This window comes from Maylandia zebra, unplaced genomic scaffold (genome assembly GCF_041146795.1).
Source record: "Maylandia zebra isolate NMK-2024a unplaced genomic scaffold, Mzebra_GT3a scaffold05, whole genome shotgun sequence".
Taxonomy (NCBI): domain Eukaryota; kingdom Metazoa; phylum Chordata; class Actinopteri; order Cichliformes; family Cichlidae; genus Maylandia; species Maylandia zebra.
In genome coordinates, this window is record NW_027490035.1 from 125483 (window position 1) to 140780 (window position 15298).

Genomic DNA, 15298 nt, shown 5'->3' on the forward strand with positions numbered 1-15298 from the left:
CTGCAGGTGCTTTTTTCGTGTTTGCACACAACCAGTGTTGGTTGATCGTTGGCTTTATTCCCCCATCATCCCCCACCCCCTGGCTGCCAGGGAGTGCAGCTTGGGACTCTTGTTGCCCACGTATGTACCCAAAGATAACCAACAACACCAGGAATAGGCACTGCCCTTGCTAGGTGGAATTTATGGCTATAAACACACATTTTTAGGGTGCTAACTCAATATAAGTGAAGTGTCAAGTTCAGAGAAATCCCCTAAAAAATGTTTTAAGTTTAACAGCTGTAAATGTGTTAAATAACTAAGATTAATAATCGCATTAAAAAAAATTATAAATATATTCTTGAGCAGCCCTACTATTGAATGTTCTGGTTTCCTCTCAGTATATAATAACTGAATGCAAATGTGTAATCACATTACTGCATGTTGTGACAAATCTGTTTGCAGGTCTTTTCCAATTAAAGTAAGGGAACTGTGCTTGACATGAAAATAAAATTATATTTTTCACTTTAGACTTAAATGGGATTCATCAGGAACTCTAAATTAAGAAACTTTTCATGGGTATAAAAGAGAATCCTAAATATGTTTCACCTGTTTCTTTCTGTCACTACTTGAGTTCATGAGCACACTGAAAGGGAGAAGTGGGAGAGATTAGTTTCAGGCTGACTTCAAGACACCACAGTTGCCCAAAAAAGTGCACACTGCTGCCACATCAGTACTAGAGGTTTAAAAACCGAGACCAAATGAGTGTTTCAAACACCCACGGCCTGTGCTGAGAAATGTACCAAAGAGTGTTGTCCCTTCTTTACTGGAGCACGACCAGCATTTTCACACCCATTTCCCACAGTATCTGTATGAATGTCAGTTTGTTGGTTTCAACGTCAAAGCAGGGCCAAAACAATTCCTCACCAGTCTTACACTGGAAGGGTGTGGGGAGGTGTTAAATAAGCGAAAGGTGAATGCCATGAGAAAGCCAAAAGAACACCAGCAATAAGCAGAAATAGGAAAAACAAAGAAGCCACACTAACCGGCCAAAGCACATCCCCTCTAAACCTAAAAAAGCTTTGGTTTCAGTAAGCAGGATTACTGATGTACAATGAGACACATTTTCACATGAAAAAACTGAAGATTTCACAAGATCAGGACGTCTTGCAGACATTCAGCCTGATTTAATTTTCTACTTTACTAAGTTTGAGCAGTTCCCTCCTTTATGACCTGATCCACTTTAAGTTATTCCACAGTGCATTTAGAATCTATTGATTTCCCCCTTTTTCAAAGATTTAGTCGGTGTGTGTCAACAACACTGTCCTCACCTCTCAGCTGTTTGCACAGGCCTTCGTGCATCAACTTTACACAAGTGGTAAACCGCAAGTTATGTAGACGTGGCAAAAGTTCAAAGAGATGATGTATGTTAGTGTACAGCAAAAAGGATACAAGTGAAGCAGATGTGTCCTGTTTATGTGAAGGTGGGAAAATTAAAATGTTCTTTAATCTCAAGTTATTAAACTGAAAAGTGAAACTACGTGTGGGAAACTTTAGTTTACTCAAGAAAATGCATACATGCACATATCGCATTGTCCTTTGAGTTCCAGATAGACAGCTGCTGGCAAACCAGCCAAGATGTTGTGAAATATGACTTTTGCCCCCCGAAATTGAACGTATTAGATGTGGAAAGTAAAAAGTGGAGGATAGGAGGATTAGCAGCTGTAACTCCCAAACTGCAGCTCCAGCAGATTCCAGAAACAACATCAGAGGTCTCTGACCAAAAGATTGCAGTTCTAGGAAGCTAAGATATTGTACACAACCCTCAAACTCTCAGGCCTCTGATGGAGGACTCAAGCTCTGTAAATGTATCTCTCTCTGTTCATGCACCACAGTCTCAGATCACTCCATCAGTTCATACCTTGAATTTTATGGACCATAGCAGGATATTTTGTCATACAGATGGAAGGGAGGGTCCTATCAATGAATGAGTCCGGGAGTGTGAAGAAGACCGATTATTCTTTCCTTTCATTTTCTGCTTTATTTTCCATTTTCTATATTTTAAGCTTGTTTCAGACAGTGGGTATACAAAGGCCCAGTATAAGATAAAGATTAAAGAGGATTATTGTTCAAGAATAGAAATATTTAGTTGGAAAAGCACAGGTGAATGCTATACATCATATTAATGCTAGGTTTGTGACATGGCACTAAATTAAAATACTCCAGAAGAAGACTTATAATGAGAATTGGACTGGACCTACTCAACTACTCTAAAATTTCTTTATCTGACATGTCTTATTCACCCACACATTCATTCAAGTATTTTTCTATGTCTAAGTGGTTTATAGCTAACATTCACACTCTAATGAAAACACCTGGAGAAATTCAGGCTTCAGTATCTTGCTCAAGGACACCAGCATGCAGAAATGGAACCACCAACATTTGGAGCAGATAACCTTCTGAGCCACTGCCACCAACTAATGGGCTTGGTGCAACACCTGCATGTGCTATATTTGGTTGCACATTGGTCTGATTAGATTATTATATGTCAGTTTTCTCTGACACCCCCTACGTACAGTGGTTTATTTTATAAATAATAAATATTACTGCCAAACTTTGCTGGTTTTATGGCTTTGAACGGGAAAACTTTCCAGCTTGGTAACTTAGAATTTCTAATTGCAGAGAGCCACTGTGTGGGGCTGCAGCCCTAGCTGGTTGCACTTACAGTCTACGTTAATAAAATACATTAATTTATAACAGGTCAAACTTTTAATCAACCACATTTGCACTCCCTGAATTTTTGAAATTGCGTCAGATGGAAGCTTCACATTTTTTCCATGTTGCTAATGTCAAAAATGTCATGTGCTGAATCTGAGTTATTAAAATAGCCACAGTCACACAGTATTTGGCTCCTATTATGGTACAAGCTCGATGTTTATATAACAAAAAGGTTTTTTAGACTATTTTTCTTCAGTCTGGGCTACTTTTTTCTTTCAGAGCAGAGTTTTTGAATGGGAAATTCTCAAAACGCAAAAAGAGACAGTCCATTTTGCATTTGGAGGCCTGTGAAAAACATCCAGCATGATGAAACAGAAAATGAGAAGCAGGTCATATGAAACTTAGGAAGGAAGTTTATTTTTATCTTGATATGGTAAATTCTGGGGAACTCAGGCTTAAGAGTCTTGTCTCACCTCCTTATTTCCTCAAACAGTTTCTGTGCTCTCACTTGAAAGTTAATTGGGTCAAAGTCCAAAATACAGTGCATCACATGCTGAAAAACACCAGCAGGGTTCCTGATGAGCATGACTAACGCTCTGATCTGTTCTAGTGAAAAATAAAGCCTTTTTGAACTACAGAAACCTGATTTCAAAGTTACATTTTGAAACGCTCCAAAAGTTCAATAAACAGAATTAAAGCAATCCATTATTATTATTATGAGGCTCAAATCTGGGTTGCAATTTAAGAAAACACCAACAAATAAAAAAAAAACTGCTGCAAAAGCTGTGAAAGTAACAAGCTAACAATAAAGAGCTAATAGCAAAAATGTATCTACAGTATTTTATGAATCATGCAATTAAAACACACAATACCAGCATCTCTTTATGCATCTCTCTCACAGCACTGATGACCCATCTGCTTTTTTAAGCACACTCAGTGCAAATCTTCACATGTTTTGATGACTGTCACGTCTCCAACAGGTCTGTCACCTTATTGCCTCCCCACAAACACCTCTGTTGTGTTTTGTGAGTGGTTTAATGTTTGTTCGTTTGTTTTTGTTGTTGTTGTTTCTTTTGGGGGGGCAACATTTTTCCCATTTCCTCATTTTAATTCAAATTCCATTGTGATTTGTGCGCCTTTCAGTGTTTTTCTGTTTGCTGGTGTTTTCTTAAGCTGCAGTGTATTTGACCTCTTTGGGGTCACAGTACTGAACAGCCAACCTCAGGAGAGCCAGCTTGCTGAAACAGTGACCATTTCAGCTTTCAAGCAACCGTTTTATTGTAGCAACTAAATCCCCTAGTGAGGAATTACTGACCCCCATTTTGTAAAGTAACATCTTTTCCTGGCCTCATTCATTCCTATTCTAGGCCTCTAGAGGTGGTTCAGTGCAAAACATCAGAACATATTGATTGTAAGTGGATAAAATAAAATGCAGTTGCTGTTAAATATTGCTTATCTTGGCCTTTGTGTCAACTTTTAAACCTAATTTAGATTTTTTTTTTGTGGAATATAGGGGAGTGCTCTTTATGTGAGTTAAGTTTTAAAAGTGCTATGTCTGTGAAGGTTCTCAGTCATCCAGGTCATCGTAGTCAAAGGAGCTTGCAAAGAAAAGCGTCTGGACTTCTTTAAGTTGCTTGAAGATGTTTCACCTCTCATCCGAGAAGCTTCTTCAGTTCTAAGGTCAAATGGTGGAGAGTCCCAGATTTAAACCTAGTGGGAGTTTCCCCCCACAGAGGGACAAAAGGACCCCCTGATGATCCTCTAATCACCTGAGCCAAGGTGTGAAGCAACTTAAAGAAGTACAGATGCTTTTCTTTGCAAGCTCCTTTGAATTCTAAAAGTGCTGCGTACCACTCAAAGACTCAAAGAAAAATTTCAAATGCAATTTAATAAGGGCTTCAGAGAATCAGCTTTACATAAATATGCAAACTTCCCTCCTGAAGTAGCAACTGAAATACAATCAAGTTCGCTATTTATCGTGTGTGTAAGTTTGTGTAGACATTAGAGAACCGCAGTGCAATTGTCTTCTCTCATTGCAACACTTTCCGTGGCAGCCCACCAACACTTACTTCTCAGAAAACTCTGCAAACCTGCCTGTGCTTCTCACACCTGCTACAGAGAAGCTAATAACCATTTCACTCAAACACTTAAACTAACAAGAAATGCAGCCCTAGTGAATCATGAAGTGACTTCAGGATGACCAAACAGGCTGTGGTGACATAACAGCTGCTCATCAAGACAATCAAGTTCCTGAACAAAAATAACAGTTTTAATTTAAAAGAGTAAACCACATCAGGTTCAGATCAGTTGGCTGTAACTGTGTGTAACCCTGAAGGACCCTACACGGCTCAGAATGCTCACTGTTATCTTTTAATCACAATGACTGTGTTGTCACTTTTTCATTTGACACTTTTCGTTGACACTTTGCAGTGCTCGCTGTTCCGTTTTCTTCTCTGGCCCGGCACTACTGAAATAGGCAAGGCATGATCAGGTGATGTTTGCCGGCTATGAAGACGAGGCTTCCCTGACACTACACCCTGAACCTGCTGCTCCACTCCTCCCCTTGCAGCCGATCCACTAACCAAATCCCTCCACACTGTGGTTAAAAAAAAAAAAAATCCTTTTGTCAGCAGTTTTGTTTTCTAGACAAACGGTTGCGGCCAAGGATGCTTTTGGTTTTAAAGGCTTACGAGAACACTTTAAACTGAAAGTCTAAGTGTCCGTAGTTCTGCTTTCTACCGTGATGTTAGTCACATCCTGTCTCCCCCCATCTTCTTTGCTCTTTCCATTTTGTCAGAATGACCAGCATTTCCTCATTCTGCCTTATTTCAGTTGTTCCTTTATGTCATAGTTTGGAGGGCGCGCATGTTTATGCAGTTTTGTTTACAATTTTTTTTGTTTACCATGAAAATTATACAGCTTTGCAAGTGTAAACAAGTCTTAAATACTGTAGTCTAATCTTGTTTAAAATAGTGGCAGCAAAGAGCACCTTCTGGGAACTGCAGGGAACTGTATATTCATATTCCTTTGACTGCAGTAAAGTCTGAGCTTGTTTTCAGTCTTTTTCTAACACTGTACACTTTAGATAACATCTGTTTTTAGATATTCATTGGTCTGTCATTCCACCACTAATAGTCTGTAAGAAGGAAGCTAGCAATGTAGCCATTGCTGTTAAAAGTAGTAACTCTCTCTCTTTATTTTCCTTATTTCCAAACGTATGTGAGTGTGTGTGTGCAATTTTTGTTTTGCTGTATTTCTTAAAAAATATTTTCGTGTTTGCCTCTGAAGTGGATGTTTCATGTGATGAACATAAGGAGCAAGAGGTCATGTGAATTGTAGTCATGGCATTATTTCGAAATAGCATCATCGCATCACTGATTCGTGTTATATGAACGAGTAAAGCTTCTCTTGCCGCTATGTTTCAGTCACAACTGCCTATTCATACTATGACTGAGCATAGAAAGCATCCAACAAAATGATGATGAAAATTGTTCTCAGAATTGTCAGCGTCTCACTGTCCCGTATCCCTTTTTGAGAATGTTTTAGGAAACTGTGACTGGAAGTAGTCATAATTGTAATATTCTTACTAACAAACAAGATAAAAACGACATCATTTAAAATTAGTCACTAGTGCATTACCCTGAGAAAACGTTCTTAACCATGAAACTTTATTAGGTGCTCTTGTTCAGCTGCCCACTAACAACTCAATGCACTTAAACATAGTAAAGACGACCCCCTGAAGTTCAAACTGAGCTTCAGGCAAAAGGTGATTAAAGTGACTTTGAACATTGCATGGTTCTAGGCGTTTCTGAGTATTTCAGAAACTGGCAGCAACAGTTACTCACATAACCACTCAATAAAAGTATGCAGAAGAGCATCTCATGACACATCAGTTCTTGAAGCAGATGGGCTGCAGCAGCAGAAGACCACACCACTTGCCACTCCTGTCAGCTTAGATCAGGAAACCTTCACACAGACTCACCAAAATCAGAAGATTGGTTCAGGCTGCTGCTGCTGCTGGTGTAATGGGGCTGGGGTATTGTCTCTGCATGCATTAGGCCCGAGCACCCACTTGTGAATGCTGCTGACCACACAACAGTATCTGTGTGATTACCTCATGTAACTATGGACAAAAATCTCTGTATATACTGTATCAGTGATTTCCCACTCATTTCCCATCTAACCTCAAATTCTTGGCTGATTGTGTGTAAAAATACAGTTTTAATTTCAGTAAATTCTGTATTGTGACCAGTAACATGTAGCGTACTGAATGTCGCTGCTCCATCCTGACAGCACAGAAAAGTGTGTAACAGACACGTCGTGACACCGTGTCCTTTTCATGCTTTGCCTCTCCAAAGCATAAAACAGACACGCAAGCAGATGTTGCAGTTTATTTGAAGCCGAGATACTGTCCATCCATCCATTCGCTTCCGCTTATCCTTTTTTTCAGGGTCGCGGGGGGCGCTGGAGCCTATCCCAGCTGTCATAGGGCGAGAGGCGGGGTACACCCTGGACAGGTCGCCAGTCTGTCGCAGGGCTAACATACAGGGACAGACAACCATTCGCACTCACTTTCATTCGCACATTTACACCTAGTGACAATTTGGATTATCCAATTAACCTATCCCCACTAAGTGCATGTCTTTGGACGGTGGGAGGAAGCCAGAGTACTCAGAGGGAACCCACGCAAACACGGGGAGAACATGCAAACTCCACACAGAAAGACCCCGGCCTGATGTTGGAATTGAACTCAGGACCTTCTTGCTGTGCGGCAACAGTGCTAACCACCGTGCCTCCGTGCTGCCGCCGAGATACTGTATCAGACGTTATTAACATATTTATTTATTTTTCTTTTTTTTTTCCTGTCACGTTCTGCACTGTAGCAATTAGATTTATTGTCTGAAGGCCAAGAAAAGTGCCCAACAAATTTATTTTTTCAAGTGGGTCATTATGGCTTTGCCATAATGGTCAACTTGATATTTATTTATTTATTTATTTATTTATTTATTTATTTATTTATTTTTAATTTATTACAAACAGAACAGACATGACTGACGGATAGGAAAGAGAGAGACATAAACAACAGAAGTTTAAGGAAAGGAGAGATAAACAAAAAACTGAGGGGAAGAGGCGCGCAGAGACAAGACAAAATCTGCAAGATCACCTGCTGGGAAGAAAAAGAAGAAAACAAGCATAAAGAAAACACATTAAGGAAACCACAGAAACAACCTAGATAAGTATAAGTAACAGTAAATCATAAATACTGAGGTTATTGAGCAGCACACAACACCAATGCACGGTTTGCTTTGAGGCAGCAGCCAAGGAAGATAGTATGTGTCCGTGAACATCTGTGTGCACACCTGTGTGCGTGAGAGCACTTGTATTCAAAAGGTTTTTCCATGTAACAATCTGATAGTGGGTGTGGGGAGCCATAACCCGTCCCTCAGTACATGAAGCAGGCATGCAGGAGATCCAGGCTCATGACATCCACCAGAGGATCACCGGAGGGGCAGTCATGCCACCCTCCTGAAAAGAGCTGAGGAGATCCCCAGACAAGGGGTCCAAGCAGCCATGTTGCAGAAGCTACAGGGGACAGTGACATGCCCACAGGCTCTGCCGGCAGCCAGCTGCACCAGAGCGGACCGAGCCCTAGGCTTGGAGACCCAAGGGCCTCTCCACCTCTCAGAAGGGGCCTGACTGAGCCATGAGTGCCAGTCCCCGCCAAGCAGCCGCCGGGAGTGAGCCAGCACGTAACTGAGCGCCTAGTCCTGCACACAGAGAACCACCAACGCACAGACGGACAAGGGCATCAGCCTGGACCACATGTGGCACGTCCAGGTACCACATGTAATGCCACGCGTAGATTGGCATTAACTTATAGATAACAACATGCAGTACATGTCAATATATTTATTAAATGGTAAATATTACAATACTATACAATACAACACAGTTTTATTTATATAGCACATTTAAAAACCCGAAGGCACACCAAACTGCTTCACAGTAATATGGAGAATCAACATAAGTCAATGACAGGCTACAGATCAGGCACGAGCACAAACAGAATAGAGGCACTAACAGACCAGAGTTAAATAAAATAGGCATCAACCTCAATAAAGAGGGAAGGTCAGATCTTGAATAAAAAATCCATTAAGAAGACAAAAACCACAGTAAAATTAGTAGAAAAATAATTCATTTAATAAAAGTTTAAAAGGGTATTAACTGGACAGGAAAGCCAAGTCAAACAGATATGCTTTCAATCTTGATTTAAAGGATTGGATAGAGTCCAAAGCACGAATAGAAGCAGGGAGGCTATTCCAAAGGTTGGGTGCAGCTGAAGCAAAGGCACGATCGCCTCTGGTCTTCAGTCTAAACTTAGGTTGGGCCAGGAGTAAGTGACCTGATGATCTTAATGCACGACAAGGGGTTTACAGATTGAGAAGATCAGATCATTGAGTCTGTGGCTTCATTTAAAAAACAGATTCATAGTCAGATGTTTTTGTGTTCTTTTTTGTTCACTTGGTTCTTATTTGTTATGGTCGCGGTGAATGATGGGTTTCTCCGCCTACAGATGGAGCCTCGGCAGCCCCTCGAAGCACCTGGTGCTAATTACATGATTGTATTTAAGTCCAGCATCATCAATGAATCATCTCCAGATTATCTGCTAACACTCCTTTCCTCGGATCATCCTTCCACGTCTAACCATTGGTAACACTCACCTGGACACTGCACTCACAATCTAACCCAGCCACTATCCTTGCTATTCTGGTTCACTGTTTCGTTTGCCTGCCTCCATCCACTCGACTCTCGGGACTAACCAGCACTCACCTGGACCTTGCCATCAGCTTCTCCACCCAAGCCGTTCTTTTTCCAAGTAGAGCAAAAGGATACTTTCACTCATATATTGGACCTCCCACCAGTGAGCCATCTGACTCCTCTTTCCTTCTGTTTCAGGGACTCTGCTCACCTAAGGATTGAGTTTTGTGAAGTAAAGTTTTCACGTCCAAGCCACATTAACTGCCTCCATCTGAGTCTGCAGTTTGGGTCCACCCTCTCGCTCGGGCCTGTCCGCCATAACACTTGTATGTGTTCATTTTTTAACTTTGTTTTTTTTACACCTCTGTAAATAAAACTTGCTTTCTTTTCATCAGCAGCTTAACTAGTAGATCTGTTTATTAAATGTCACTTCTGAGCATCACTCATGTTCTTTGTTCCCTTTTCTATCCGACCTGTTTGAACTCTATGACTTCATCTTGTCTCTATCTATGTCTCCTTCAAATAAAAACAGACTATTCTCTGTAGACACATTTTTTTTTATCATGTGTACATTATTTCCTTATATAGCTCAAACGCTGCACATAGGAGGGGGAGCACAGACGTTAATGATGTGACATGTGTCACTGGGACGGTCATTAGGACTCTGTGTTTTCATATGTCCTGCCCAGAAGTGATTGCTAAAGAAATCTTTTGTAACTAAACTGACTTTAGAAAACATTCAGAATTTACTTTAAAGGAGAAAAATTGAAAAATTAGTAATGACTAAAAAATGACTAAACAATTTACTTTTAGTCATTGCATTTAGGCTGTGATCAGCTTGCATTAAGTAAAATAACTCACTTTTAACCTTTGTTCTTTATTAATTCCTTAACGAAGTTGCTGATATAATAAACCAAGCTAGGAGAATGACCTCCGACTGCAGGAATCCTAGCACTCCCACAGTCTCACAAGAGGAACCATTACCAAATTATCAGCAGGAAATTGGTTGATAAAAGTGACTCCTTAAGGCAGGCTGGTGGAATTTCCCTAAATTCATTAGCATGGAGAGAGAGGAGGGAAAAATAAAACAGGAAGTTGACTGAGTGACTTCTGCTTTTCTAGACCTCACTGCATAAATAGCCGGTATCCCCACACATCAGTCAGTTCATCGAGCACTCTGGAGAAGAGAAGAGAACAACAGATAATAACAGATACTATATCAGATTTTTTATAAAATGGCAAACTCTGGAAGTCTGTTTGCGCTGGTCGCCGTTGTCCTGTTGGCTGTGGTCGAGTGTGGCTCATCAGGTAAGTTCAAACTCTGTGGAAGTTTTCCACATTGCTTTTCTTCAGTTTCAGACAGCTTCATTTAAATCTCACGCCGCTCTGTGTTTGTCTTTAGCTGAGAAACTAGCTACCTGCTGCACAAAAGTCACCACAACGGAGATTAAGGAACCGATCACAGGATACCTGGTCCAGACAGCAAACCCTCCATGTGTCCAGGCAGTCATGTAAGTCATATTCTGACAATTTAAAGCAACGAATAGACTCCACAAAAATGGACAAATCACTGTTAATTTTCAGTAATTAAGAACTTTCTGAATATGCTTCTAACCATCTAATACTGACTTTATTTGCATAACATTTTAATTTCATAAGCTGTGTACAAATGTAAATGAAAGTGACTCTATTATATTGAAAATTAACTTAATGACCTGTTGATATTAGATGAAATGGATTTAATGGCAACGTTTTTTAATTTTAACCTTATTTTTAATTCCTGCAGCTTTCAGACACAGTCCGGTCTTTTCTGCGCTTATTTGAAAGCTTCCTGGGTTCGTGCCAAGATTGTTGCATTCAAGTGAGTTTTATATCATCATTTATTTACTGACATGCTCATTTGGACTCATTCTTGTAATCAGTTCTTCAGTTACAAACCTGTTGTCTCATATATTTTTCCTTTTTTGTTCTTTTTTTCATCAGGAAAGCTAAAACCAGGTCCACTACACCATCTGTGGTACCTAAATCTCCAGTCTCCCTTCTCTCCATCATAACATCCACCGCCTCTCCTTCTTCATCTTCCACCGCTCTGCCTTCCTCATCAGCGACCTCTGAGATGTCGACTGGTGCGACCTTTTCAGTAAGCAGGAATGAGTAGGACGCCATCTGATGAAGAAAGCTGTAACCTCCCCCAAGATGTTGGGGGAACTAACTGATGTTAAATTATTAGGATGAATATTAAGTGTCTTTCAATTAATTTAAAGCAAAGATATTTATTTGTTAAGTCTAATTGATCTGTGCTGATACAGTGAAGGCAAATATTCATTGTAAAATGTATTTATCAGCATTGATGTGTTAATGTGCACAATATTTGGAGTTTTACGTTTTTATTACATGCAGGCATGTATTTATGAAAAATAGAGATATTTATTTACTTTAAATATTGTCATAACTTAAAAGTGAAGTTGTGAATTGCATTTAGTATTCGTTAGTTTTTTATGATCTATTTGGAGATCAAACAAATGCATTTTGACCAAATCCAGAAATTCATTTGTTTAATTATTCTGAGAAAGTGTCATGAGATATTTATTTATTAAAAGCTTTTATTGTGAGGATTGTGACGGGAAAAATAAATATTACATTTATGGCGAGATTGCATCCTTTTTCATTTCAATCTAACTGTGTGTATGTGCAAAACACACGTCTGCCTCACACTGGCAGCACCTTTCTTTGTGTGTTTAGACCACCTTTAGTGGCTCATGCAGTTGTGCAGCTGTAGTTTTATCCCACAATTACTTGAAACAGTGTGGGAGAATCAGGAGTGGACAGTGTCTGAAACAAGTCCAGGTAACTAGCACACAATAAGAGATAGTCCATGTGTGACAGAAAACCTCTGTTTGGCAGCATCGTGCAGTATGCAGGAGGCCCACTTCCTCACTATGAGCTCTCCTGATAACAGCCCGCTCTGTTCCAGGGTTGACTATAGCAATGGTGTTTTTTGGAGCAAGAACTGTCCATATTTGGACAAACTTAATTAAATGAAGTAAGTTTGGATTACAGTGTTCCACACTGGAGAGTCATGTTAAATCAGGCAGATTTTAAAATTCATTTTCTACATTCTGGAGATTTTTTATGCCCCACTTTTCACCCTTTCCGTACCGGGCTGGTGTAAATGTTTTTACTTTAAAGGTAGCTGGTCAGTGTTGACTATAATGACATTCCCCAGCCACTCTGTTATTTTTAAATTTTTAAATTTCACGTAGACACAATTCACTCAAAAATGGCCTTTGCTGAGATTGCTCAGGTCCAGTAAAAATCTCAGTTTAGTGAATTAACAGTTTGCATGTCTAAATGCATTTTAATGGAACCTGTGGTGCAGGCCTACAAACACTGTTTCCATGCATTACATAGATACAGACACAAGCCAATCAGCACTTAAAAGCTAATAAAATATAACAATCATACATTACAGACCGATAAATGTTTTTAGCACCAACAGCGCAAACACAGACAATATTTTCAGATCAGTTACTCAGATTAGCAGAAGTGTCTTTCCATGAACCATCATCATCATCAGCTACAAAGCAGAGTCATTTTGATGTGTTTATGGACAAGGTCAATATACAGTGGCTTGCAAAAGTATTCGGCCCAGTTGAACTTTCCCACATTTTGTCGCATTACAGCCACAAACATGAGTCAATTTTATTGGAATTCCACGTGAAAGACCAACACAAAGTGGTGCACACGTGAGTGGAACGAAAATCATACATGATTCCAAACATTTTTCACAAATAAATAACTGCAAAGTGGGGTGTGCGTAATTATTCAGCCCCCTGAGTCAATACTTTGTAGAACCACCTTTTGCTGCAGTTACAGCTGCCAGTCTTTTAGGGTCTGTCTCTACCAGCTTTGCACATCTAGAGTCTGAAATCTTTGCCTATTCTTCTTTGCAAAGCAGCTCCAGCTCAGTCAGATTAGATGGGCAGCGTTTGTGAGCAGCAGTTTTCAGATCTTGCCACAGATTCTCGATTGGATTCAGATCTGGACTTTGACTGGGCCATTCTAACACATGGATATGTTTTGTTTTAAACCATTCCATTGTTGCCCTGGCTTTATGTTCAGGGTCATTGTCCTGCTGGAAGGTGAAGCTCCGCCCCAGTCTCAAGTCTTTTGCAGACTCCAAGAGGTTTTCTTCCAAGATTGTCCTGTATTTGGCTCCATCCATCTTCCCATCAACTCTGACCAGCTTCCCTGTCCCTGCTGAAGAGAAGCACCCCCAGACCATGATGCTGCCACCACCATATTTGACAGTGGGGATGGTGTGTTCAGAGTGATGTGCAGTGTTAGTTTTCCGCCACACATAGCGTTTTGCATTTTGGCCAAAAAGTTCCATTTTGGTCTCATCTGACCAGAGCACCTTCTTCCACATGTTTGCTGTGTCCCCCACATGGCTCGTGGCAAACTGCAAACAGGACTTCTTATGGTTTTCTGTTAACAATGGCTTTCTTCTTGCCACTCTTCCATAAAGGCCAACTTTGTGCAGTGCACAACTAATAGTTGTCCTATGGACAGATTCCCCCACCTGAGCTGTAGATCTCTGCAGCTCGTCCAGGGTCACCATGGGCCTCTTGGCTGCATTTCTGATCAGCGCTCTCCTTGTTCGGCCTGTGAGTTTAGGTGGACGGCCTTGTCTTGGTAGGTTTACAGTTGTGCCATACTCCTTCCATTTCTGAATGATTGCTTGAACAGTGCTCGGTGGGATGTTCAAGGCTTGGTAAATCTTTTTGTAGTCTAAGCCTGCTTTAAATTTCTCAGTAACTTTATCCCTGACCTGTCTGGTGTGTTCTTTGGACTTCATGGTGTTGTTGCTCCCAATATTCTCTTAGACAACCTCTGAGGCCGTCACAGAGCAGCTGTATTTGTACTGATATTAGATTACACACAGGTGCACTCTGTTGAGTCATTAGCACTCATCAGGCAATGTCTATGGGCAACTGACTGCACTCAGACCAAAGGGGGCCGAATAATTACACACACACCACTTTGCAGTTATTCATTTCTAAAAAATGTTTGGAATCATGTATGATTTTCGTTCCACTTCTCACGTGTACACCACTTTGTGTTGGTCTTTGTGGAATTCCAATAAAATTGATTCATGTTTGCGGCTGTAATGTGACAAAATGTGGGAAAGTTCAAGGGGGCAAATACTTTTGCAAGCCACTGTATATGGTCAGAAACAACGGCTTGCTATGACAAGTGTATAGTTAGGGGCAGTTATTATTGCGAACCTTTTTACATCTGGGCCAGTATGTATAGTCAAAATCAGCTGTCTATCTTGAGATCTTGAGATGTGTAAGAGGTGTAAACTTGTCACAGCCAGCCATCAATACAAATCATGATGCATAAGCTGTGAGGCTCAACCATTAATACAAATTCTGAGGTCAAAAATAGAATTGGTACATATGCAAAATATATAGTGTGAAATAGAGAATAGATAGAATAAAATAGCCCTTTATCATCATTGTAAAGTATCATATGAAATGTAAATAAATTACAAGACACTAAAGCTTGAGTATATAAGTCAGACAGTTACTATATTATTTTTAGTGTATGTAACATGGCCATAGTATTTTGGTAAATGGTCTGTATTTGTTTAGTGCTTTACTAGTCCCTAAGGACCCCAAAGCGCTTTACACATCCAGTCATCCACCCATTCACAAACTGGTGATGGCAGCTACATTGTAGCCACAGCAACCCTGGGGCGCACTGACAGAGGCGAGGCTGCCGGACACTGGCGCCACCGGGCCCTCTGACCACCACCAGTAAGCAACGGGTGAAGTGTCTT

General features: G+C 40.4%; 2 protein-coding genes across 3 annotated transcripts in view; one reads left to right on the forward strand and one right to left on the reverse strand.

Moving 5' to 3' along the window:
• Positions 1–15298, reverse strand: part of LOC143415819 (uncharacterized) — a 272397-nt gene that overhangs the window by 76805 nt on the left and 180294 nt on the right. The gene's annotated exons all lie outside the window — the stretch shown is intronic.
• On the forward strand, positions 10629–12104 carry LOC143415823 (uncharacterized). Its single transcript, XM_076881242.1, has 4 exons — positions 10629–10761; positions 10856–10964; positions 11240–11314; positions 11437–12104. The coding sequence occupies exons 1-4, from the start codon at positions 10689–10691 to the stop codon at positions 11609–11611; spliced, it is 432 nt and encodes a 143-aa protein (XP_076737357.1). The 5' UTR covers positions 10629–10688; the 3' UTR covers positions 11612–12104.

Coding starts and splice junctions, on each gene's coding strand:
- LOC143415823 (XM_076881242.1), top strand. CDS start 10,689: ATGGCAAACTCTGGAAGTCTGTTTGCGCTGGTCGCCGTTGTCCTGTTG. Junction 10,762..10,855: donor GGTCGAGTGTGGCTCATCAG/GTAAGTTCAAAC, acceptor GTTTGTCTTTAG/CTGAGAAACTAGCTACCTGC. Junction 10,965..11,239: donor CCATGTGTCCAGGCAGTCAT/GTAAGTCATATT, acceptor TAATTCCTGCAG/CTTTCAGACACAGTCCGGTC.